The 24,791-nt window shown below is 38.1% G+C and overlaps 1 protein-coding gene across 9 annotated transcripts in view; it reads left to right on the forward strand.

Annotated features, from left to right (window-relative positions):
• The window catches only part of C6H8orf34 (chromosome 6 C8orf34 homolog), a 498,572-nt gene that overhangs the window by 418,165 nt on the left and 55,616 nt on the right, over positions 1–24,791 (forward strand). For 6 of the 9 annotated variants that reach the window (XM_089335332.1, XM_002710514.6, XM_089335330.1 and 3 more), the window contains 2 exons: positions 2,383–2,430; positions 19,910–20,003. In XM_089335332.1, the coding sequence (XP_089191458.1) occupies positions 2,383–2,430; positions 19,910–20,003 (142 nt within the window). The remainder of the gene's footprint in view (positions 1–2,382; positions 2,431–19,909; positions 20,004–24,791) is intronic. The other 3 variants (XM_089335333.1, XM_089335329.1, XM_089335331.1) reach the window with 1 other exon arrangement.

Raw genomic sequence — 24,791 nt, forward strand, 5'->3', positions numbered from 1 at the left:
CCCGTTTGTAATCCCCACTGCCAAGTGTTCATTTGTCTGTGTTTTCCTCCTAGAGTCTCTTATTTTATTCGTTTTTGCCACCCATGTCAGTGATTCATGAATGGCAGCTGAAACCAAACTCTGGTCTGCGAAACAAATGGTGTTATGTGGGTTTTCCATTTCAATGATGTAGCTATCGAAAACACCTGGCATTGTGGGACGAAGCAAGGCTGCGAGGAAGCCTGCTTTATTTACATCCGATCATCAAGAAAACCCTTAATCATTACCAGGTCTTTTTTTTTTTTTTCTTTAATTTTTTTTACAGGCAGAGTGGACAGTGAGAGAGAGAGACAGAGAGAAAGGTCTTCCTTTGCCGTTGGTTCACCCTCCAATGGCCGCTGCGGCAGGCGCGCTGCGGCCGGCGCACTGCGCTGATCCGATGGCAGGAGCCAGGTACTTTTCCTGGTCTCCCATGGGGTGCAGGGCCCAAGGACTTGGGCCATCCTCCACTGCACTCCCTGGCCACAGCAGAGAGCTGGCCTGGAAGAGGGGCAACCGGGACAGACTCCGGCGCCCCAACCGGGACTAGAACCCGGTGTGCTGGCGCCGCTAGGCGGAGGATTAGCCTAGTGAGCCGCGGCGCCGGCCAATCGTTACCAGGTCTTAGCAGAAGACTGCAAGTGTCCAAATTGGGAAAACCACTGCCCTCCAGCTCTAAACAAACCACCCTTTCCAGTGAACTCCCAGGCATCGCTCTTGCATCTCAGTGTTAGCCGTGGAATGTTCAGAGGCCAGCGAGGCTGCCCAGAAAGCACATCTGTGCCTCCAAGCAGTTTTCCACCTTGTGCTCTTATGCTCTTACTCCGAGCAATTAAGGCAGAGTGGTGGGATTATTAGCGTGCAAAGGATGGGTTCTGAAACATGGAAGCATCCCATTGAAGGAACCCGCAGCACTCCTAGACTAGTTGTTCAAACGAAGGACATCGTTCAACTCTATTAATTCAAAGTAACTTTCCAGTCTGCTTTTACACATTGAGTTAAATTCCTCTCAGCTTTGGGGATTCGTATGGATTTCATTTTTCCAAATAGTTTGTTCCTTAGCTTAAGTAAATAGAACTATCTTATCTCTTTTACTACATTATCCCAATAAAAATCCCATAAGTTTGGAAGCGTTTAAAAGCATTTAAGCTATACCATATTAATTTTTGTTGCTAGCAAAAACCATGCTTTAGGAAGAAATATTACAGCCTCTGTGATTTGACCTGTGATTTCTAAGTTTTAGTAATATCAGCATTTTATTCTAGCTTAAGTTTTATTGCGACATGGCATGCTCCCCTCCTCACCCTTCCCCAAGTGCTCTGCAGCTTACATCCCAATTTAAAAAAACTAAAATAAATTACTTTTTTAGTTACAAATTTTTCATTCTGGCCAGGTGGAAGAGTGTCATGCTAGAATCCAGTCCCAGGAACACCATGTCTAGCTCCTTGATTTTCAGCGTTTTGCTTAACTTCTGCTGACTTTTAATTTCCCTATGTGTTATGTGGGTCTGAGGGGGTCTTTGTTCAAGTTGTAGCAAAAAAACAATACAATGAGATGATACATATGAAGGTCCTGGAAAAGTTAAAAATTATTTTTTAGAAACAAATGTAAGCTTGATTAAGATTTATTTAGTTATCTTTTAAACACATATGGTGTCTGAGAATTTATCATTCCATGATATCTCAGAATTTATTTCTCAATGTCTGTGGTCATAAAGCATAAAAATATAACTTATGAAAACTAGCGAGTTGTTTGACAACTGTGACCACCAATGTTTAAATGAGTTTGGGATAAATGTTTAATTGAATGGTTTAAGTCTCAATGATTTAAGTCTCAGTAATTATGAGTGCTCAATGAAGTGCCAGTAAAAGATACAAATAATGGAGAATTCACCAGTTACATACTGGGAAGGTAAAAAAAAGATTGGATATAAAGGTTAATGATCTATCCCCTTTCTAAAAATGGGGATATTTTTCAGACCATCTGTTAAGAGTTCCTCACATAAATTCATAGAATAAAGAATTGGTGACTTCTTTTTGAAATAAACTTTTAAGACCACATTTATAAAGTTAATAACAGGAAATTTATTTTCAATTTGTTTTGCATCCTATCCTAAAGTTTAGTTAACTACTCTAGCTGGTTATTTTTTATATTAATTTAAATGCACTGGAAAGATACACTGTTGTCTTGAAAAAATTATCTCATTCAAAGAGTAAAATGTTGCCAAATTGATAATCCTACCAATATCAACTGAGTACGAGGGGGGTAGGAAAGATTCGTGTTGCTCTCATCTCCCAGGATACTTTTATTTCATTCTTTCACCTTCTTCTGACTTTCTCAATATCCCTTCCTCTTTGCCTCTAGGGAGAAGCTTCTAGTGGAGGACACTTATTGAAAAACTACATGGAAGAAGTGAGTTTTCTGAGGTTGTCTTACAATATATTCTGAAATCAATCTCTCAAATAGAATGAAGCAGTCACTTGGGCTTTGAATATCTACCTGTAACATTTCTAATCTACATATGACCAGTGGTCATGTCCAGAAAAACAAGATAATAAGTCCCATGTTATCACAAGAGTCTTTGATTAAGCCACCCTGAACATGTATACAAAAACCACGCCCGTCTAGTGTTATCATTTATTTTCATTCACAAACATTTGCTGATATCATATTAAATGAGAGACACATATTTACAGTGGGTATGCACAAAAGGCATAATCATTCTTTTTATTAAAAGAACAATCTATGTTATATCGGCATTCACTTATGGGACAAATTCTTATCAACAAAGCTATTTGTGTAAACCATTACAAAAAAGCATGGTTCTGACAATTAAAATATATGGTAGATATCTCTTGAAAAACCCTTGAAACTGCTAAATTTATTCTTTGGTGATATACAAGGATATTTCATGTCACAGAACTTTGGGCTCATTATAGATTATTTGGGCATTCTGAGATAAGTCCACAAGCCATGGTTGATTTGAAGCCAAACTACAGTGGTTACTAAATTAACCATCTGAAATCTGTTGCAGGTGAAGGGGATGGGGCAGGACTTTGGTGATGATAAAATAGCCATAAGAAATATTTTGTTTGAAAATTATTTCTCACTAGGGCAGAATATGTTTCTATAAATATTCTTACATGTGTGAGTCAACTTAAACACTATTATGAGTGGTCTCCTGAATGTACTCTGTAGTTGATACATTAATTTAGAACAAGGTACCCATACTTCAACTCTCAGTTGCTTCCAGATTTCACTTGGAGAAGGAAATAATGCATGGCATCCCTTTCAGTGTATACCGTCTCTGGTTTGCACACTTATTTGGAGGTGGTTGCAGCTTTGCCAAAGCTATATGGAGAAAGAACAACAAAAGCAAAGAAAAGAGATATTTAGATGGATGCTTGGAATTCAAGTTAGAAAGCTGAAAATGCACAGGGCAAAAAAATTTCCATTTAATGAATATGATGAAGAAATTGAATAAAATATATTAAATCACTAAATGTTGCTTAAAGAGAGGAGATGCTATCTTCAATATTTACACTAATAGAATCTCTTTTTAGGATTTTGTGTTTGCTGAAGCCATTGGTTCAGCATTCCCCATTTGGCAGTGGACCTGGAGGTGGTAGGCCACGTTCACCAGAAGGCTGCTCAATGCCTCCTGAAATGTGTCCCCTTGAGGTCCAACACTGAAAAGGAAGGGAAGCAGGGCAGTGCTGGCACAGGAAATGAGCTACATATCAATGATAGAACTTTTAGAATAAATATTATTCTAATTTTGGAGTTCTTATCTAAGAAAAGGAAATTTATTTTCTCCATAGCAATTACCAATCTGAATGTGCATGCAGTATGCAAGTCTGAATGTTTCATGTGGCAGGGGGCTGAGAATGTGTGCTTTTTTCTTGGTGGCACTTGAGGGCATTGCTCCACAGAATGTGACCCTCCTAGTACAATATCAACATCACCTAGGGACTAGTAAGGAGTTCAGAATCTCAGGAGTCAGCTCAGCCTGAAAGATTCAAACTCTACGTCCTAGTAGATCGCCTTGTGATTCGTAAGTGCTCTAATTAGTGAGAAATACTGCCTTCAAGTGGCCTTCTCAACAATATTTCTACAGAGAAACTATCCATCATGGAAATCCCCCAGTGTTGTACAATATTGGTAAAGATGAAACTTTTATTAAAAACATATTAATTTTATTTATTCATGTCCTGCATAATATTTTTTGGTTGATTGGGGGTATCAACTCTCTTTAGTTTGGAAGATTCATTGCTAGTTTTTGGTTTGAATTTTGCAATTACATGTGAGCTGTCCAGCATATACCTTACCTTTCTTACTGGCTCAGGAACTCATGGTATTTTTATCAAATATTGGTCAATATTTAGCTTTTAGTTCTTTTTGAAACCATCAAATGTTCACTCTTTACAGTAAAATTGTGTTACCTAAGTTAGTGAATAAACTTATGAATAATTGGTTTCTTTTTACAGATATTCACCCATTTATATGTAGTCAAACCATTCTCCACTGGGAACATATTGAGAATGTGAGCCATAAAATGATAACATTTAGTTTTTTTCTCATGCTCTGATTTTGCTTTTATCCTCTTTCATCATGTTAGTAGAATCAGCAAACAATAAGAAACAATATTTATAAATGTTGGAAACATTGAAGTTAAAATAGACATAGCAAACATTTGCTTTTATTTAGTACACACTGAAATTCAAATAAACCATACTGTTTACATTTTAATATATTTAACATTTCTTGTTAAAGTTTGGACCACTTTTTGCAGATCAAAGTCTCTATTTTTTGAAAAAAACATGGTCTTATAATGAGAGAGAATCATAACCACCTGACATTAAACAATTTTGTTTATACCTAAATCAAAACTAAAGAGATAATATAGTCACCTCTGAAAGTTGAGACAAATGTAACTTCTATACTTTATTTTCTGTCTTTAATGTATTATTTTTTCAGATTAGAATTTGCACTTTTGACTAAATAAAAAATGAGATCTTTTAAAATAGTTTACTTTTCTTTATCCTCAGAGTTTCCTGATAATTAAATTTCTTTAAAAACTTACATGCCTTTTGCATCTAAGGCACCTGATAACTCAAAGTAGGAGTAATAATTTTGTATCATAGAAACTTTAGCTTTTAGAACCATTACATTAATATTCATTGAAAAATATATATAATTTATGACAACTCAAGATATACAAATACCTGCAATAGTTGATTATCATGCCTTTTAGAGAGAAACTCATCTATTTAAAATACCACACTTTCCAAATGAGTAATTGAGAAGCAATATGGCATGTTGATAAAAAAAAATCACATACTTACTAGTGAAATGTAGTAATTCAAATACATATACATCAGATAAGCATTGTCAACTTAAATGGTTAATGAGTTTTAAAGAACTAAAGCGACTGAAGTGAGTGACTTTTTTAAAAACTTTGCATAAAGCAGATTAGAGTGGTTCCTCACCACTTTGGGAAGCAGGGTGGTGAAAACCAAAGGCAGCAGACACCAGTGTGAAACCCCTGGGAGTGTCAAGAGGCAGCTGCACAGACTGTAAGGGTGCCAGACAGTGAAAGAAACACTTCAAGTAAGGAGGACTTTTTCAAATTCGTTGCGGTTGGTTTTGCCAGTTGTACCAATTGAACTGGAAACAGGATCAATTCAATTGAACAAGATATAACTAATTATCTTTTGTGAGAATTTTGATTTTCTGTCTCATTTTCTTGTGTTGTATTCTGTAGTCTCTGTTGTAATCAGTTTTGAACTGTACTTTTGATAGAGTGTGTCATATCATTCCCTATAAGAAATTAGACATATTTTACTTTTTATCGCTCACAGGGTATTTTCTTACAATTGAATATTTTATTTTTAATTTGAAAGGCAGAGCGATAGAAATAGTGGGATAGGGAGAAAAAAAAAAGTTTGTGTAGAGGGGATAGTGATATCTGCCATCCACTTGTTCCCCCCAAATGCCCCTATCAGCTTCAGATAGACCAGATTAGGAGGCCAGAACTCAATCCAAGTCTCCTTGATGGGTGACAGGAACTCAACCACTTCAGCTATCTCCTGCTGCCTTCCAGGGTGTGCATTAGCAAGAAACTGGAATAAGGGTGGAGCTGTGACTCAGATCCAGGCACTCTAAATTATGATTCCAGTGTTCCAAGTGGTGTCTTTTTTTAAAGATTTATTTATTCATTTGAAAGGTAGAATTACAGAGAGGCAGAGGCAGTTAGTAGAGAGCGACTTCTTCCATCCTCTGGTTCACTCCCCAAATGGCTGCAAAAGCTGGTACTGTGCCAATTCGAAGCCAGGAGCTGGGAGTTTCTTCTGGGTCTCCCACGTGGGAGCAGAGGCTCAAGGACTTGGGCCATCTTCTACTGCTTTCCCAGGCCATGGCAGAGAGCTGGATTGGAAGAGGAGCATCCAGAACTCAATCCGGTGCCCATATGGGATGCTGTCACTGTAGGCGGTGGCTTTACCCCCTATGCCACAGCACTGGCCCCCCCGCCAAGTGGTATCTTAACTGCTGGATCAAACACCCAGCCCAATGTTCATGATATTTTTAATGTTATAATCAAGTTATAACTAAACAGGTATAAAATCAATGCATGAATAATTTTTTAAGTCATTAATGAGGAATAAACACAATATTACAGTCAAAGGAGAATTCATACCCTCCTATACATTATCAAATAAGTAATGCTAAAATGTAGTTATAAATAGATGCAAAACCCTCAAAATGGTTCAACATCTGTAGAATAATTATAACTTGTAATCAAATGAATGTAATTTGCATTTATATGGACAACAATCGTTTGCATTGCTATCAGTTTCTAAAAATTACATTGTTAGTAAGTCTTCTCCTTATGTTTTAATTGCCCTTTTACAATTATCAAAGAAATGGGCAACAGAAGTCTAATTTACTGAAAAATTATGTATTTCACCTGGTAATTTGAAACATTTTATTAGCAAATGCAAAGGAAGTTATTTACCAGCTTTACTAATTTAACTATGTAAATTATATATGGGGAATTTCATTTTAGTGGAAGTATAAAATTCCTTCCTCATTAGTGGAAGCAGTCTATTAAAAGTATCTGGTATGGAAGGTAGTTTAATTTTGCGTTGTATTTGGCATGCTACAGAGATCCTTATTTTATAGGGATTTAATGATTATAAAGGTAAGTGAAGATCCTAAAGCCTTCTAAAAGATGAAGACTGATGTTTTATACATGATTTACATACTTAGCACTAAAGATACATAATTTCTTAATTTAGAATTAAAGTATCCAATGGTAAACGTTTGAACAAAGGGGTATTTTTTCCCCTCTAACTGCATTGAACTTCCATGGCCACATATGACACAAATCACTGATTGATTGCATTTAGAAGATCTAAAAATAAGCTATCCATGTGGAATAACAATACTGCTGAAGTTTACAAAGCACTTATTCTGTTAGCAGATAGAATGACTGTTGATTCAGAGCTAGCGACTGTTTTCCATATGATCCATGTCATTCTTTCCCATCGCTCCTAGTCCCTGAACGTTTGCTATACTTATGGCAAAAGTGTTTTAGAGGAAGGATGAAAGGCATTTCTTCTGAAAGCAATCCAAAGAATTTACTCTTGGGAATATGAGTTTGTATTATGCTCAGACACAGTTTAATATTCTTATAAAATTTTTGAACAAGTTAGCAAAGAGGAACATGTCAGCTCTTGTTTTTAAAAATGTCTAAGATTTTACCTTCTTGACCCCATCAAAAAGAATTATATGTGGCCTAAAGGGCTGAGCTTTGGACATACATAGTACTGCCTGTTGGCACTGATAAAACAAACAGGTGCATTATATTACTAACTGTATTCCAGGGAGAACCAAAGTAAAGCATTTAAATCATCTAATAATAGTAATATTTGTGCTATCTTTATGATTACAATAACTCAACATTTTAAAGTTCTTCCCAAACCGCATATTTTACTGAGTCAGTGTTCCATTTGTGCTTTATAAAGTTTGCTATAAACAAAGAATATTTGAATGCTGCTTATCTGTTCAGGAGTAGAGCATTTAAAACTGGAATCCAATAAGTAGTATTGCTTAATATTCTAAACTATTGTGGGAAAAAACCCTATTCACATATTAGTCGTATCTTTTCATATAAATATGAACTTTAGAATTTGGATCAAAATATAAATAACCCAATTACTTTTCTAAAGATTTTATTTATTTACTTGAGAGGTAGAGTTACAGAGATAGGGAGAGAAAGAGAAAGATCTTCCATCCATTGGTTCACTTCCCAAATGGCCATAATGGCCGGAGCCGAGCCAATCTGAAACCAGGACCCAGGAGCTTCATCCCAGTCTCCCAGATGGTTACTTGGGCCACCTTCCACTGTTTTCCCAGGACATAGCAGAGAGCTGGATCAGAAGAGGAGCAGCCAGGACATGAACTGGTGCCCATATGCGATGCCAATGCTGCAGGTAAAGGCTTAGCCCATTATGCCACAGTGCTGGCCCCTGCTTTTTAAATAAAACACTTTTTCTTTTTCCTGGTCACTTTAAACTTTTCTGTTTTAAATGAAGACCTTCAACCATATACTTTTAACTTCCAAAACAACCATTTTTCTTATTTATTCTTTAAGCATCAGAGACTGCTGCATTCAGTTTTTGAAGAGATGCAGGAATGTGAATTCTCCATTATGTGATAATTTTTGAAATTTTATTTTTGCTCTATTCTGTTTTGGTGGAATTTTAAACCTAACACTTTTGACATTTGTGCTGCTTCTTTGGTAAATGCCTACAAAGACAAATCTAATAATTGAGAAATAAAAAAATTAAGTTGTAATCATAATCAATGACATATTTAAATACTATTTTATAAGATTAAATATCTGTAATTTTTGTTGTTGCTAATTTTCCATACAACAGGCCAGCCAGCACCTCTCAATGGCTTGTAGTCTAAAGGATCCCAGATCCAGACGTTAGCCACATGTGACTGACTTCCTGGAGATTCACTAGTCTAAAACTTCACCCTCAGCTTTCCATCACAGGAGGTGACATAACACACCCTAGCTTGACCAGGATAAAAAGCTGTGTCTCCTGACCATTGGAGCAAGGACTTTCACCCTGTAAAGCCTCTCTCTTTTGATAGGATTTTAAATTTCAATCCAAGTGACAGGCTGTTTCCAAGAATTGCAGGTGCTAAGAAAAAAAAAAAAAAGTTGTGCTGAAATGGACATTTCAAAGTCAAAGACACCAGTTGAGCCATCCACATTCTGTGTCAGAGTGCCTGGGTTCAAGTACCACCTCTGCTCCTAATTACAGCTTCCTCCTAAGGTGTATGTGCTCAAGTCCTCAGGTTCTTGGCACGCTTGTTAGAAACTAGGTTTATGTTGCTGGCTCTTGCCTTGGCCTGGCCCAACCCTGGCTGTTGAGGGCATTTGGGACCTCTGTATCTCTCTGTCTCTGTCTCTGTCTCTCTACCTTTCAACTACAATATTAAAACAATGTCTTTTTTTTTTAACATAGAAACCTTTTATTTAAGGTATACAAATCTCATGCATTTCATAAATACAAATTTAGGAACACAGTGATTCTTCCCACCCTGCCATCATCCCACCCACACTCCCACTCTTCTTTTTCCTCCCTCTCCTATTCCCATTCTTATTTTTCACTATGATCGATTTCCCTTCCCTTCCCTTCCTTTCCCTTCCCTTCCTTTCCCTTCCCTTCCCTTCCCTTCCCTTCCCTTCCCTTCCCTTCCCTTCCCTTCCCTTCCCTTCCCTTCCCTTCCCTTCCCTTCCCTTCCCTTCCCTTCCCTTCTCTTCCTTTTCTTTCTTTTCATTTTTTTTATCCTTTAAGATTTTTATTTATTTCTTTGAGAGGTACAGTTACAGAGAGAGGGAGAGACAGAAGGGTCTTCCATCTGCTAGTTCACTCCCCAGATGGCCATAATGGCTAGAGCTGAGCTGATCCAAAGCCAGAAGCCAAGAGCTTCTTCCAGATCCCCTAAATGAGTACAGGGGACCAAGCACTTGTCCCATCTTCCACTGCTTTCCCAGGCCATTAGCAGAGAATTGGACCAGAAGAGGAGCAGCTGGGACATGAACCGATGCCCATATGGGATCCCAACGCCACAGGCGGAGGCTTAGGCCACTACACCACAGCGCCAGCCCAAGATCTATTTTAAATTAACTTTATACACATAAAATTAACCCTAAACTAAGTAAAGAGTTCGACAATTAATATGTAAAAAAATACTGCTCCTGAACAATCATGCTATTATTTAACAAGTGAAAATCACTGGGCTGGCAATGTGAACAAAGCCGCCACCTGCAGTGCTAGCATCCCATATGGATGCTGGTTTGAGTCCCAGATGCTCCACATCCAATGTAGCTCTCTGTTGTGGCCTGGGGAAGCAGTAGAAGACAGCCCAAGTCTTTGGGGCCTGCACCCATGTGGGAGAACCGGAAGATGCTCCTGGCTCCTGGCTTCAAATCAGCACAGTTCCAGCTGTTGGGGCTATCTGGGGAATAAACCAGCAGATGGAAGACCTCTCCCTCTCTCCCTCTCTCTCTGCCTTTATCTTTATGTAATTCTGCCTTTCAAATAAATAGGTTAATTTAAAAAAAAAAGTTAAAATTATTTTAAAAATTTGCTTTTCCTTGGTTTCAATTATTTAAGTAAACCTTTTATTTTAGAACTGTTCTAAAATCAAGATTTTCAGAATTATTGCAAAGGTATTAGAGATAGTTCCTATATGTATCCTACTCACTTTTTTAAGATTTATTTATTTATTTGAAAGAGTTACACAGAGAGAGAAGAGGCACAGAGAGAGAGAGAGAGAGACAGAGAGACAGAGAGACAGAGAGAGAGAGAGAGAGGTCTTCCATCTGCTGGTTCACTCCCCAGATGGCCGCAATGGCCAGAGCTGCGCCGATCCGAAGCCAGGAGCTTCTTCTGGGTCTCCTATGTGGGTGTAAGGGCCCAGGACTTGGACCATCCTCTACTGTTTCCCCGGCCATAGCAGAAAGCTGGATCGGAAGTGGAGCAGCCGGGATTCGAACTGGTGCCCATATGGGAAAACTGGATGTCCACATGTCAAAGTATGAAAAAGATCCCTATCTTACACCATATACAGAAATCATTCAACATGGATCAAAGATCTAAATCTAAGCCATGACACCATCGAATTAATTGAGAGCATAGGGGAAACCCTTCAAGACATTGGAACAGGCAAAGAATTCCTGGAGAAGACCCCAGAGGAACGGGTAGTCAAAGCTAAAATGAAGAATTGGGATTACCTCAATTTGAGAAGTTTCTTTAAAGCAAAAGAAACAGTCAGGAAAGTGAAGAGGCAACCAACAGAATGGGAGAAATTATTTGCAAACTATGCAACAGATAAAGGGGTAATAACCAGAATCTACAGAGAGATCAAGAAACTCCACAAAAACAAAACAAACAACCCACTTAAGAGATGGGCCAAGGACCTCAATAGACATTTTTCAAAACAGAAAATCCAAATGGCCAACAGACACATGAAAAAATGTTCAGGATCACTAGCAATCAGGGAAATGCAAATCAAAATCACAATGAGGTTTCACCTCACCCCGGTTAGAATGGCTCACATTCAGAAATCTACCAACAACAGATGCTGGTGAGGATGTAGAGAAACGGGACACTAACCCACTGTTGGTGGGAATGCAAACTGGTAAAGCCACGATGGAAGACAGTCTGGAGATTCCTCGGAAACCTGACTATAACTCTACCATACAACCCAGCCATCCCACTCCTTCGAATTTACCCAAAAGGAATTAAACTGGAAAAAAAAAAGAGCTGTCTGCACCTCAATGTTTATTGCAGCTCAACTCACAATAGCTAAGACCTGGAATCAACCTAAATGCCCATCAACAGAAGACTGGATAAAGAAATTATGGGATGTGTCCTCTATAGAATACTATACAGCAGTAAAAAAAATGAGTCAGTAATAAATGCATTACTGAAAAAGAAGAGCCCAGGACCGTATGGCTTCATCTCTGAATTCTACCAGGCATTTAAAGAACAACTAACCCCAATTCTTCTCAAATTATTCAAAACAATTGAAAGGGAGGGGATCCTCACAAATTCTTTTTTTAAACTTTTATTTAATAAATATAAATTTCCAAAGTACCGCTTATGGATTACAATGGATTTTCCCCCCCATAACTTCCCTCCCACCCGCAACCCTCCCCTTTCCCATCCCTCTCCCCTTCCATTCACATCAAGATTCATTTTCAATTCTCTTTATGTACAGAAGATCAATTTAGTATATATTAAGTAAAGATTTCAACAGTTTGCACCCACACAGAAACATGAAGTGTAAAATACTGTTTCAGTACTAGTTATAGCATTAGTTCACATTGGACAACACATTAAGGACAGAGATACTACATGAGGGGTAAGTGCACAGTGACTCCTGCTGTTGACTTAACAAATTGACACTCCTATTTATAGCATCAGTGATCTCCCTAGGCTCTAGTCATGAGTTGCCAAGGCGATGGAAGCCTTTTGAGTTCGCTGCCTCCGATCTTATTTAGACAAGGTCATAGTCAAAGTGGAAGTTCTCTCCTCCCTTCAGAGAAAGGTACCTCCTTCTTCTTTGATGGCCCTGTTCTTTCCACTGGGATATCATTTGCAGAGATCTTTCATTTAGGTTTGTGTGTTTTTTTTTTTTTCTTTGCCAGAGTGTCTTGGCTTTTTTTAAAATACTCTCATGGGCTCTTCAGCCAGATCTGAATGCCTTAAGGGCTGATTCTGAGGCCAGAGTGCTATTTAGGACATCTGCCATTCTATGAGTCAGCTGTGTATCCCACTTCTCATGTTGGATCGTTCTCTCCCTTTTTGATTCTATCAGTTAGTATTAGCAGACACTAGTCTTGTTTCTGTGATCCCTTTGACTCTTAGACCTATCAGTGTGATCAATTGTGAACAGAAATTGATCACTGGGACTAGTGAGATGGCATTGGTACATGCCACCTTGATGGGATTGAATTGGAATCCCCTCGCACGTTTCTAACTCTACCATTTGGGCAAGTCTGATTGAGCATGTCCCAAATTGTACATCTTCTCCCTCTCTTATTCCCATTCTTTTTAAAACAGAGATCACTTTTCAGTTAATATTTAAACACCTAAGAATAATTGTCTGTTAATTACAGAGTTCAACCAATAGTATTGAGTAGAAGAAAAAAAAATACTAAAAGGGATAAAGTATTACGTTGTAGATCAACAGTCAGACAAGGGCTAATCAAGTCCCTGTATCTCATAGTGTCCATTTCACTTCAACAGGTTTCCTTTTTGATGCTCGGTTAGTTGTCACCAATCAGGGAGAACATATGATATTTGTCCCTCTGGGACTGTCTTAATCCACTCAGCATGATTTTCCAGATTCCTCCATTTTGTTGCAAATGACCAGATTTCATTTTTTTTTTTTTTTGCTGCTGTATAGTATTCTATAGTGTACATATCCCATAATTTCTTTATCCAGTCTTCTGTTGATGGGCATTTAGGTTGATTCCAGGTCTTAGCTATTGTGAGTTGAGCTGCAATAAACATTGAGGTGCAGACAGCTCTTTTTTTTTTTTCCAGTTTAATTCCTTTTGGGTAAATTCGAAGGAGTGGGATGGCTGGGTTGTATGGTAGAGTTATAGTCAGGTTTCCGAGGAATCTCCAGACTGTCTTCCATCGTGGCTTTACCAGTTTGCATTCCCACCAACAGTGGGTTAGTGTCCCATTTCTCTACATCCTCACCAGCATCTGTTGTTGGTAGATTTCTGAATGTGAGCCATTCTAACCGGGGTGAGGTGAAACCTCATTGTGATTTTGATTTGCATTTCCCTGATTGCTAGTGATCCTGAACATTTTTTCATGTGTCTGTTGGCCATTTGGATTTTCTGTTTTGAAAAATGTCTATTGAGGTCCTTGGCCCATCTCTTAAGTGGGTTGTTTGTTTTGTTTTTGTGGAGTTTCTTGATCTCTCTGTAGATTCTGGTTATTACCCCTTTATCTGTTGCATAGTTTGCAAATAATTTCTCCCATTCTGTTGGTTGCCTCTTCACTTTCCTGACTGTTTCTTTTGCCATCAATTGCATCAATTTGATGCAATTCCAATTGTTAATTTTGACTTTGGCTGCATGTGCTTCTGGGGTGTTTTCCAAGAAGTCTTTGCCGGTGCCTATATCTTGCAGGGTTTCTCCAATGTTCTCTAATAATTTGATGCTGTCAGGTCGTAGATTTAGGTCTTTAATCCATGTTGAGTGGATTTTTGTGTAAGGTGAAAGGTAGGGGTCTTGCTTCATGCTTCTGCATGTGGAAATCCAGTTTTCCCAGCACCATTTATTGAATAGACTGTCCTTACTCCAGGGATTGGTTTAAATCCTCAATCAAATATAAGTTGGCTGTTGATATTTGGATTGATTTCTGATGTTTCTATTCTGTTCCATTGGTCTATCCATCTGTTTCTGTACCAGTACCATGCTGTTTTGATTACAACTGCCCTGTAATATGTCCTGAAATCTGGTATTGTGATGCCTCCAGCTTTGTTTTTGTTGTACAAGATTGCTTTAGCTATTCGAGGTCTCCTGTGTCTCCATATGAATTTCAGCATCATTTTTTCCAGATCTGAGAAGAATGTCTTTGGTATTTTGATTGCCAATATTACCTTAATTCCTAAGCCCAGAAAAGATGCAACAGAGAAAGAAAACTGTAGACCTGTCTCCCTGATGTACATAGATGCAAAAATACTCAACAAAATCCTGGCAAACTGAATCCAGCTACGCATACAAAGATCATTCACCTGGTCAAGTGGGATTTATCCCTGGTATGCAGAGATGGTTCAATATTCGAAATTCAATCAATGTGATACATCACATTAACAAATTGAGAAACAAAAATTATGATTATCTCAATAGATGCAGAGAAAGCATTTGACAAAATACAACATCCTTTCATGATGAAAACTCTAAGGAAATTAGGGTTAGAAGGAACATTCCTCAACACAATTAAGGCAACTTATGACAAACCCATGGCCATCCTTATATTGAATGTGGAAAGTTGGAGGCATTTCCATTGAAAACTGGCACCAGACAGGGATGCCCACTCTCACCATTACTATTCAATATAGTCCTAGAAGTTTTAGCCAGAGCCATCAGGCAAGAAAAAAGAAATTAAAGGGATACAAATGGGTAATGAGGAAGTCAAACTATCCCTATTTGCAGATGATATGATCCTATATAAAGGGGATCCAAAAAATTCCTCTGAGAGACTATTGGAACTCATAGAAGAGTTTGGTAAAGTAGCAGGATACAAAGTCAATGCTCAGAAATCAACAGCCTTTGTATATACAGACAATGCCATGGCCGAGGAAGAACTCCTAAGATCAATCCCATTCACAATAGCCACAAAAACAATCAGGTACCTTGGGATAAATTTAACCAAGGATGTCAAAGACTTTTATGATGAAAATTACAAAACATTAAAGAAGGCCGGTGCCGAGGCTCAATAGGCTAGTCCTCCACCTAGCGGCATGGCACATTGGGTTCTAGTCCCAGTCAGGGCGCCGGATTCTGTCCCGGTTGCCCCTCTTCCAGGCCAGCTCTCTGCTATGGCCTGGAAGTGCAGTGGAGGATGGCCCAAGTGCTTGGGCCCTGCACCTCATGGGAGACCAGGAGAAGCACCTGGCTCTTGCCTTCGGATCGGCGTGGTGTGCCGGCCTCAGTGCGCCGGCCACGGCAGCCATTGGAGGGTGAACCAACAGCAAAGGAAGACCTTTCTCTCTGTCTCTGTCTCTCTCTCACTGTCCACTCTGCCTGTAAAACAAACAAACAAACAAAACAAAAGAAAACAAAACATTAAAGAAAGAAATAGAAGACACAAAAAAATGGAAAAACCTGCCTTGTTCATGAATTGAAAGAATCAATATCATCAAAATGTCCATTCTCCCGAAAGCAATTTACAGGTTAAATGCAATACCAATCAAAATACTTCACAGACCTAGAAAATTCTTCACAGACCTAGAAAAAATGATACTAAAATTCATATGGAGGCATAGGAGACCACAAATAGCTAAAGCAATCCTTTACAATAAAAACAAAGCTGAAGGCATCAGAATTCCAGACTTTAAGACATACTACAGGGCAGTTATAATCAAAACAGTCTGGTATTGGTACAAAAACAGATGGATAGACCAATGGAACAGAATAGAAACATCAGAAATCAATCCAAACATCTATAACCAACTCATATTCGACAAAGGAGCTAAAACCAACCCCTGGAACAGAGACATCCTCTTCTACAAATGGTGGTGGGATAGGTTTAAGACGAAGATTATAGAGATAAAATTCCTTTTTTACCACATGCTATCAAGTGCATGCACTATCAATATGACTCATTTTTCAGAAATGGGCCTTGTTCACCTGGTTTGAGGTACTCTTTGTCAAGTTTTTCCACTGTAAAGTGGCTCTTTTTTTTCTCTCAATTTCTGTAGTGCACTTTTAGTGACAAAGTCACTGGCACAGCTCACAGTGGGAAATTATTCTTTATCTCCTTAAGGGCTGAGTATCTATTCTACGTAAATTGTTTGAAATATTCCTATATGCATATTTGTCAATTCTCACTTATAATTTAATTATTCAATCATGCATTTTTATCAGTATGGACTCAAAGATATTTATTTTTTTACTTTGATAATAATCTAATATTGCCTTATTTTGTTTCTTAACTTGTTCTAGCTTTGACTACTGGCAGCCTTTATCCCTTTGACATACCCTCACCATTGTGTGTGGGATGTGGGATGAGATTTCTTGCTTTCTGGTATTATTAGATGTTCTTGTACATCTTGTGCATTTCCTACCTCAGTCCTGGAATTGAGAAGTTCTTTAAGAGCTCTGGCTCTTTTACTAGAGAATGCTAATAAAAACAAACAGCAGGGTGGTAGGTTTGTTTATTGCTAGTAAGTATCATTGCTTCTAATTCCTCATAGCTGTCAGAGCAGGAAAATACACATGCGTGTATAATTACTAACACACATACAAATATCTAGAAATATTTTTGTATAAAACAATCTGCATTTATAGTAAGCTAGACACGAGTTCCTAGTGATGTCTTTTTCTCTAATACGTTACACATGGATTATTCTAGACTGCTCTTCTTGTTTATGTGTAAAGTACTACTCCAAGAATGAGAAACCTGGCTCACGCCAGTTATCATTTATTTATTTTATTATTTAATTTCAGAACACATGTATAGCAGCTTCAGAATTGTTGACCTATATGGTCTATGAGAAACAACTTTGTTGAATAAAGTACATTCCAGTGCTACTTAGATTGGGACCTTATTATCTACTCTCTTCAATGAGTTTCATATGTTCTAGTACATTAAATTATTTTGTAGTGTTTTGCTTCCATCCTGGGATTCCCCTAGACTTCTTCTTCTTTTTTTGACAGGCAGAGTGGACAGTGAGAGACAGACAGAGAGAAAGGTCTTCCTTTGCCGTTGGTTCACCCTCCAATGGCCGCCGCGGCCAGTGCGCTGCAGCCGGCACACCGCACTGATCTGAAGGCAGGAGCCAGGTACTTATCCTGGTCTCCCATGGGGTGCAGGGCCCAAGTACTTGGGCCATCCTCCACTGCACTCCCTGGCCACAGCAGAGAGCTGGCCTGGAAGAGGGGCAACCGGGACAGAATCTGGCTCCCCGACCAGGACTAGAACCCAGTGTGCCGGCGCCGCAGACAGAGGATTAGCCTATTGAGCCATGGTGCCAGCCCCCCTAGACTTCTAATTGATCCTTTTCACTTGTATCCCATGAAGTTTGTGCTATGGTATGAGGTTCAATGAGTTTAACAAATTCATAACAAATTTGCTTATCAAAATGCTTTGTCTTATATTTACTGTAACAATATAAGATATTCCATGGGGCTGATGTTGTGGCATACTGGGTTAAGCCACTGTCTTTGGTGCTGGCCTCCCATATGGGCATTGGTTCACATCCTAGCCACTCCACTTCTGTTTCCGCTCCCTGCTGATGCACCTGGGAAAGCAACAAGTACCTGGGTACCTGCAACCCACATAGGAGACCAGAGAAAGCCTCTGGCTCCTGGCTTTGGCTTGGCCAAGCCCTTGGCTGTTACCACCATCTGGGGAGTGAACAAGTGTATGGGAAATCTCTCTATCTTTCTCTCCCTTTCTCCCTGTGATTCTGAATTTCAAATGAATAAATAAATCTTTTTAAAAAGATATTCTCTGTGATGCAGTATTCAACACTCTGCTACTAAACTCCTGAAAAACAATGCCTTTTTGAAACTATGGATTAGTTTAGTTAGTCTGAACATCTCCAGAATGTTAAAAATGTTCAAATTTAAAAGATTACAGATGTTTCCCTCATGCAGGAGTTGCGTTAAGCAAAACGGACATTTAGTGTTTCATAGTATCATGTTTCCTAGAAAACAAAGGCTGTGGGTTTTGTTTTTATCTCAGTATTTGAACAAAATATCTAGCTGATAGAAAAGGTCACCAAAGGCATAAAATAGCAAATGGACTTTAACTGATAGGTGATATTTGTTCAATATCTGTAATTTTGAAAATGTACTAGAAAAGTATTTCTTTATTCATGGCTCCATGAAGTTATACCTTTGTAATTGTTACTGATTTTGATTATATTGAATCCATGTTTCTTCTCTCCTTCTTATCTACTCTTTACATACTCATATTTTTTCCTAAATTTCTCCTATTCAAATATTTCCTTAGTGAGTTTCTGTTTTGTGCAAGAAAATGCATAAATGTTAAACATTTATCTCTGCCTACAGGATGCTTCCTATTATTATTGAGGCAGAAAGATAAGAAATGACATTTGTTATACAGTAATTGTTACATAGGTACAAATGTACATAGAGGAATAGGGGAGTGACTCTGGAGGATCAGGGAAGGGTTCCACTGCAGACACCTTACTCTTGGAGGAGGAGAGATAAGGAAGTACAATGTGAAGCATCTTCTCAGATTACAACACCACTGAGGAGCTCCAGTTTAATATAACTGGAGAGGCTGAGACAGGAAGCAGATGGTCAAGTGCTAGGTCAGGCAAACAGGGATCCTGAAGTTTAGATTTCATTCTGGGACTAATGAAATAGGCACTGAAGGATTAGAAATAATGCAATGGTTACATCATGCTACTTCTTTAAAAGTTCTTGCTGGTGGGAAGAAATAAAGAGAGTTTGAAAATTGGACCTAGAAAATGTCATAGAACGCTATTACTACAGATAGGAGAAGAGATGATGAGAGTCTTCTCTTAGTCAACGATAAAAAGTAAAAGAACAGCAAGGAAGTATAGGAGAAATATTTTAACAAAAGTAAGGGTGTGAGAAGAAAGAGGCCATTAAGTAGAAATGAATGGTCAAGTTCAGGATGTTCTCCAAATTCTACTCATGTTTATTCTCATTAAAGGAAATTTTAAACCTCAATGGCCAAGAGGCACCTTTTGTACAATTTTATGCTGTATATTTCATAATTTAATACTGGTACTATTAGATGTGCTTGCACATCTTGTGTATTTCCTACCTCAGTCCTGGAATTGAGAAGTATCAACATTTCCATAAAATATTAATTCAGGAGAAACATAGTTTCAGTAGTTCTTATTATGACTCTAAATAGAAAAATGTAATGGAAATGAGCTCAGAGTTTCGTGGTTTATGTCTATCATATGAAAATGAACTTAAATTTAGAGGTTTCCTCTGATGTGGAGAAATTCTTCTCATGGTTTTCGAATGTGCAGTCCATGCAGAGTGAAGTACCTAGACTGATGTTAATGTGATCGATCTGTATTTAATCTAATATAATTTATTCTTTGGCAGGATGAATCCTTAAAGCAACTGCAGGTAGTTCATCAACCATGGCTCTTGCCAAGTGACACAGAGAGTGAAGGGCTGGAGGCAGAACCTGAAAAACGTGAGTAGATACTGTAATTTGTAGACAGACTGCTTGTAATCAAACTTCCACAGTAACAGTACTCACCCTTCATAGCATCAAGCAACTTTTGCCAAAAGAAAAAGACTTCAATAGGGATAACATGTAGAGATAAGCTAATTCAGTGATTAATGGTGGCATAGAGACCCATTAACCAACTCTGAAATGAACGAACCGTTCTTAAACAATATAGAATTCCTACTTGGGATCGTCTATATATACTGTAGAACTATGTCAGGGATGACTTGTGATTAATTAAAAATTTCAAAGTGTGCCTGGACAAACTGAATATTACATATGAAATTATCCTTATTGAATACATTTATGAATACAGTTTTAAATGAACAAATTTATGTGTAGAGAAACTATTTTATTAATAAAACAAATAGAACTTGAGACAAATAGACTATATAGCTCTTGATTTAAGTCACTGGATGATCACTATAACAAAGAACAGATCACTATAATATGGCGTGACTCAGTGCAAACTCTCCAAGGATTTGACATTGTCAGACATATGGGGTCAGCAAAGCAGTTGAGAGGTTAGTGTCTGGATTATATAGAAATGGAATTGCCTTTTAAAATATTAACATGTCAAAATTACTTTGTTTTACCAATATGAGCCTACAGAGAGAAATAAAAACTGTATATCATAACATAGCCCTCATCATAACTGGTATGAAGTGATTAATTAATAATTATTCATCAGCCCTAAGCATCAAAGATACCTAATATGTATACAACAATCATGACTCTGCACCCTGAGGGATTCAGGAGCTTATCCCTCCAGGTTCAAAGGCATTTTAGAATGCCCTCATCCCAATTTCTTAGCTGTAGGCTTATATGGCCAGAGTACAGTCAAGAAACAGGCTTAAGGGCCAGAGTGCTCAGGTTGAAGGTGGAGGCTTGGAGCCTACCTGCTACTCAGCTGGCATATTCAGAAATACAGCAACAAAATGTAGTAACATTTTCACAGATTCTATTGGAGGAAAACAGCAGCTTCCATATTAAACATCTGGTGAAGTCTCAGAAAATAGAATGCACTTTAAGCAAATGCTGAATCAAAGAGAATATTTTGAATATTTTTAATGCAGGAAATCCTAAAAAAATGACATAGGCATTCCAAAATCTGGAAGGATCAATGGTGGCCTACAACTTTTATGAAAAAATGCAAATGCAACTTCCTTTCACCTCCTCAACTTTTCTACATATTTAAATATACAAAAACTTTCATTCTAGAGCTTGCAATTTATCATTTAGTACTTTTGAGACCTTCATAAATTCTTAAAAAATTTTTTTCAAAGACTATATTCTCTAAAAGTGATCTACTCATATGTCTTTCTACTAGTTTTATGCTCTTATATTCAGCACGTAGATGCCTGAGTTGGGTATAACTAGGTACAAACTTCCTCATATAAAGCTCAGTTAATTAGATGAGAATGTTATATCTTACAATAAATTAAAACAAAAAACATTAAAATAGGGTATTCCATCGAATACCAAATTCTGACTTACTATATTTCCTTCAAATTTTTTTATCCCTAATCAATAACAAGACTAGAAAACACACCCTAACAATGTAAATGTGACTAAAATACTCAGAATGTTCTTCAGCCCTTGTCATTAAACACACACTGCCTTTCTGCAAATATTTTCCTAAGATTTTACAATTTTCTTCTGTTCTACTAGGGTACAAATTATTGGATAGAAGCCCATCTGTTCTATTCATTTCATAGAAACACATAATAAATTCTCATAAATATTGGAAGAATTAATAAATGAACAAGTAAATGAAGGAGGGAATAAATGAATAGATTTCTTTGGTACTTCTAGAATTATTTGTTGAATAGTTACAAATTTAAAGCAAATAATAACTGTGACTATGAATAACTTTATAAAATTATTTACAGTTTTATTAACATTTTAATATTGTATTCGTGTTTTAGCAATTGACTTTGCTCATTGGTCTATCAATCACTCTACAGAAGACCATTCCTGAACTCTTCTGACCATAGACATAGAACCAAAAATATTTGATCCCAGCAATGTTGTACTGGGAGGTGATCCTTGACAATGGTAAATTGTTTGAAATAAAATCATGGTTTAGAATAATTAGGTGGTAATAGGAGCCATCTGGAGATGGAATGTTAGCTAGCATTGTAGCAGACTCACAGCACATAGACACAAATATTTCAAGAGTGGCTTCCATTATCCAGGTGCTGGGACATGTATAAATGGAGCCACTGAAGCACTGGCATATCCAGTAGTACTTGCACTCAGGGCATGTGCTTTGTGGAACAGCTGGCAAGACACGTGTACATCATCTACTTCCCTTTCTCATTGAAAGGAAATAGATGACATAAATCTATGTGGACCCAGCATCTGATTCAGAGTGTACGGGCTCATATAATAGAAATTTATGAGTGAGGCAGACAACAAGTTCATCATTCCAACGAGAACACCTGTTTCTTGACTCAGCTTTCTATAAATTATGCCTAGGTAAGATTCTGGAATTCTCTGATTTCTCCTGAGACAAAAACCATCCCTGCATAAAGTTCCCAAATAATGTGAGGATCTTTGCAATGGCATATATTTCTTACTGTATCATTTGAAAATAAAGCTTGGCCCAAATAAATTTTATAAATGAGCACTTTTTAAAAAAAGATACCTTGAAAAATAAAATGGGAACCTTTGTAAAATTTCCTTATAAACAAAGTAAGAAAAAAACCTTGATTAATTAGTATTTTTCCTTTATTCTGCTTTCATTAGAAAATCAGAAATCGTAAGAATGAAAAAAAAGTCACAGATTTTTCTTAATTGATAGCATTATGGTCAAAATACATTAAATAAATCAAACTACAATTATTGAATCTACTGGAGTGCTTGTTTCATGGTCGTGCTCTACAATTCTATTTCACACCTAGTGAATCAGTTTCTGTGCCTGAGATTCTTTTGAATTCTGCATTTTTAATAACTCCGCAGTGATTTTTCTTATTGTGAAGGTTTTAACTATTGGTAGGAAAATTCAGTGTAACAGGGTTCTGATTGTAGAATTGGCCCATAGTGTCTTTAGACTTTGGACCATCTTACTCTAGGCCTCTTTCTCCATCTATAAATTAAGTTTGCTCATAAAATGTGAGGTTGGACAAGAAGGAAGGTTGAAACTTTTTTTTTTTTAATTTTATTTATTTATTTGACAATTATAGAGAGAGAAGAGACAGAAAGAAAGGTCTCCCATCCACTGGTTTACTCCCCAAAATGGCTGCAGCAGCCAGAGCTGAGGCGATATGAAGCCAGGAGCCAGGAGATTCTTCTGGGTCTCCCACACAGGTGCAGGGGCTCAAGCAGTTGGGCCACTTTCCACTGCTTTCCAGGGCCATAAACAGAGAGCTTCATCAGAAGAGGACCAGCAGTGAGTGAGCCAGTGCCCATTTGGGATGCAGGCACTACAGGCAGAGGCTTATGTCACAGTGCTGTTCCCAAGGAACATTGAAATGTGAAGGAATAAATGTAGAGGAAAAATGACAGGTGTTCCAGACTGCAGGTTCAGAAATTACAAAGTCAAAAAATCATGAAACAGTAGAGTCCTTTCACCTAGTAACTTCTGAAAATACTTAAGATTCATAAAAATATAAGTAACCAAGCTAAAAACAAACAAAAACAACCCAACAAAACAACACAGGTTGTTCTCCCCACACACAAACAACAACAATAACAACAACAAAACAAGAAAGAGCCAGAGTGATGTGCACAAGCTCATGTTGTCATGACATTTTGAGACTTCAGACGTGGGTTTCCTGGCTGAACTCTGGGGCCTATCTATGATAGGTGATTTGGCAGTGAGCATTGTTAAAGCGGACAGTCTAATGTGGTGGCACTGAATAAAGCTTGACCCAGAGATGAATTGGATGAGAAATGAAAAGGAAAACAAAATACCTGAATTCTCTTTCTGTAGAAAAGCCCAGATTTTTGTTGTCTTAGAGTTTTGAGTGAAAAATGTGAAGTTATCAATAACAAAGCCAACTCCTTTGTCTATACTTTGGTTGTTGTGTTTTGCTGGGAACTCCAAATTGTCATAATAGTTGGTCAACCTCATTAAATTCATTGGGTCTGGACATATATAAATGCATGTGCTGAGGTAATTACAAATCTCTGTTTTAAAGTTCAACTCCTGATGATGATGAGCTCTCAATCAAAATTTATTTATTTATTTATTTATTTGACAGGCAGAGTGGACAGTGAGAGAGAGACAGACAGAGAGAAAGGTCTTCCTTTTTGCCATTGGTTCACCCTCCAATGGCCGCTGCGGCCAGCGCATCGCTCTGATCCAAAGCCAGGAGCCAGGTGCTTCTCCTGGTCTCCCATGTGGGTGCAGGGCCCAAGGACTTGGAACATCCTCCACAGCACTCCCAGGCCACAGCAGAGAGCTGGCCTGGAAAAGGGGCAACCGGGACAGAATCTGGCGCCCCGACCAGGACTAGAACCCGGTGTGCTGGCGCCGCAGGTGGAGGATTAGCATATTGAGCCATGGTGCCAGCCCAGAATTTAAAAACTTAAAGTTCAGCAGCATTGAGCAGATGTTGTGGCACAGTGAATGAGGTGGTTTCTTGGGATGCCTGCATACCATATAAGAGTGCCTGGTTCGATTCTTGGCTAGTGAACTTCTGACCCACCTTCCTGCTAATGCACCTGTGAGGCAGGTACTCATGCCCCCAACACCCATGTGGGATATCCAAGTGGAGTCCAGGACTCCTGGCTTCTGCTGGGCCC

This window comes from Oryctolagus cuniculus, chromosome 6 (genome assembly GCF_051225735.1).
Source record: "Oryctolagus cuniculus isolate XC-2025 breed Fujian yellow rabbit chromosome 6, ASM5122573v1, whole genome shotgun sequence".
Lineage (NCBI taxonomy): Eukaryota > Metazoa > Chordata > Mammalia > Lagomorpha > Leporidae > Oryctolagus > Oryctolagus cuniculus.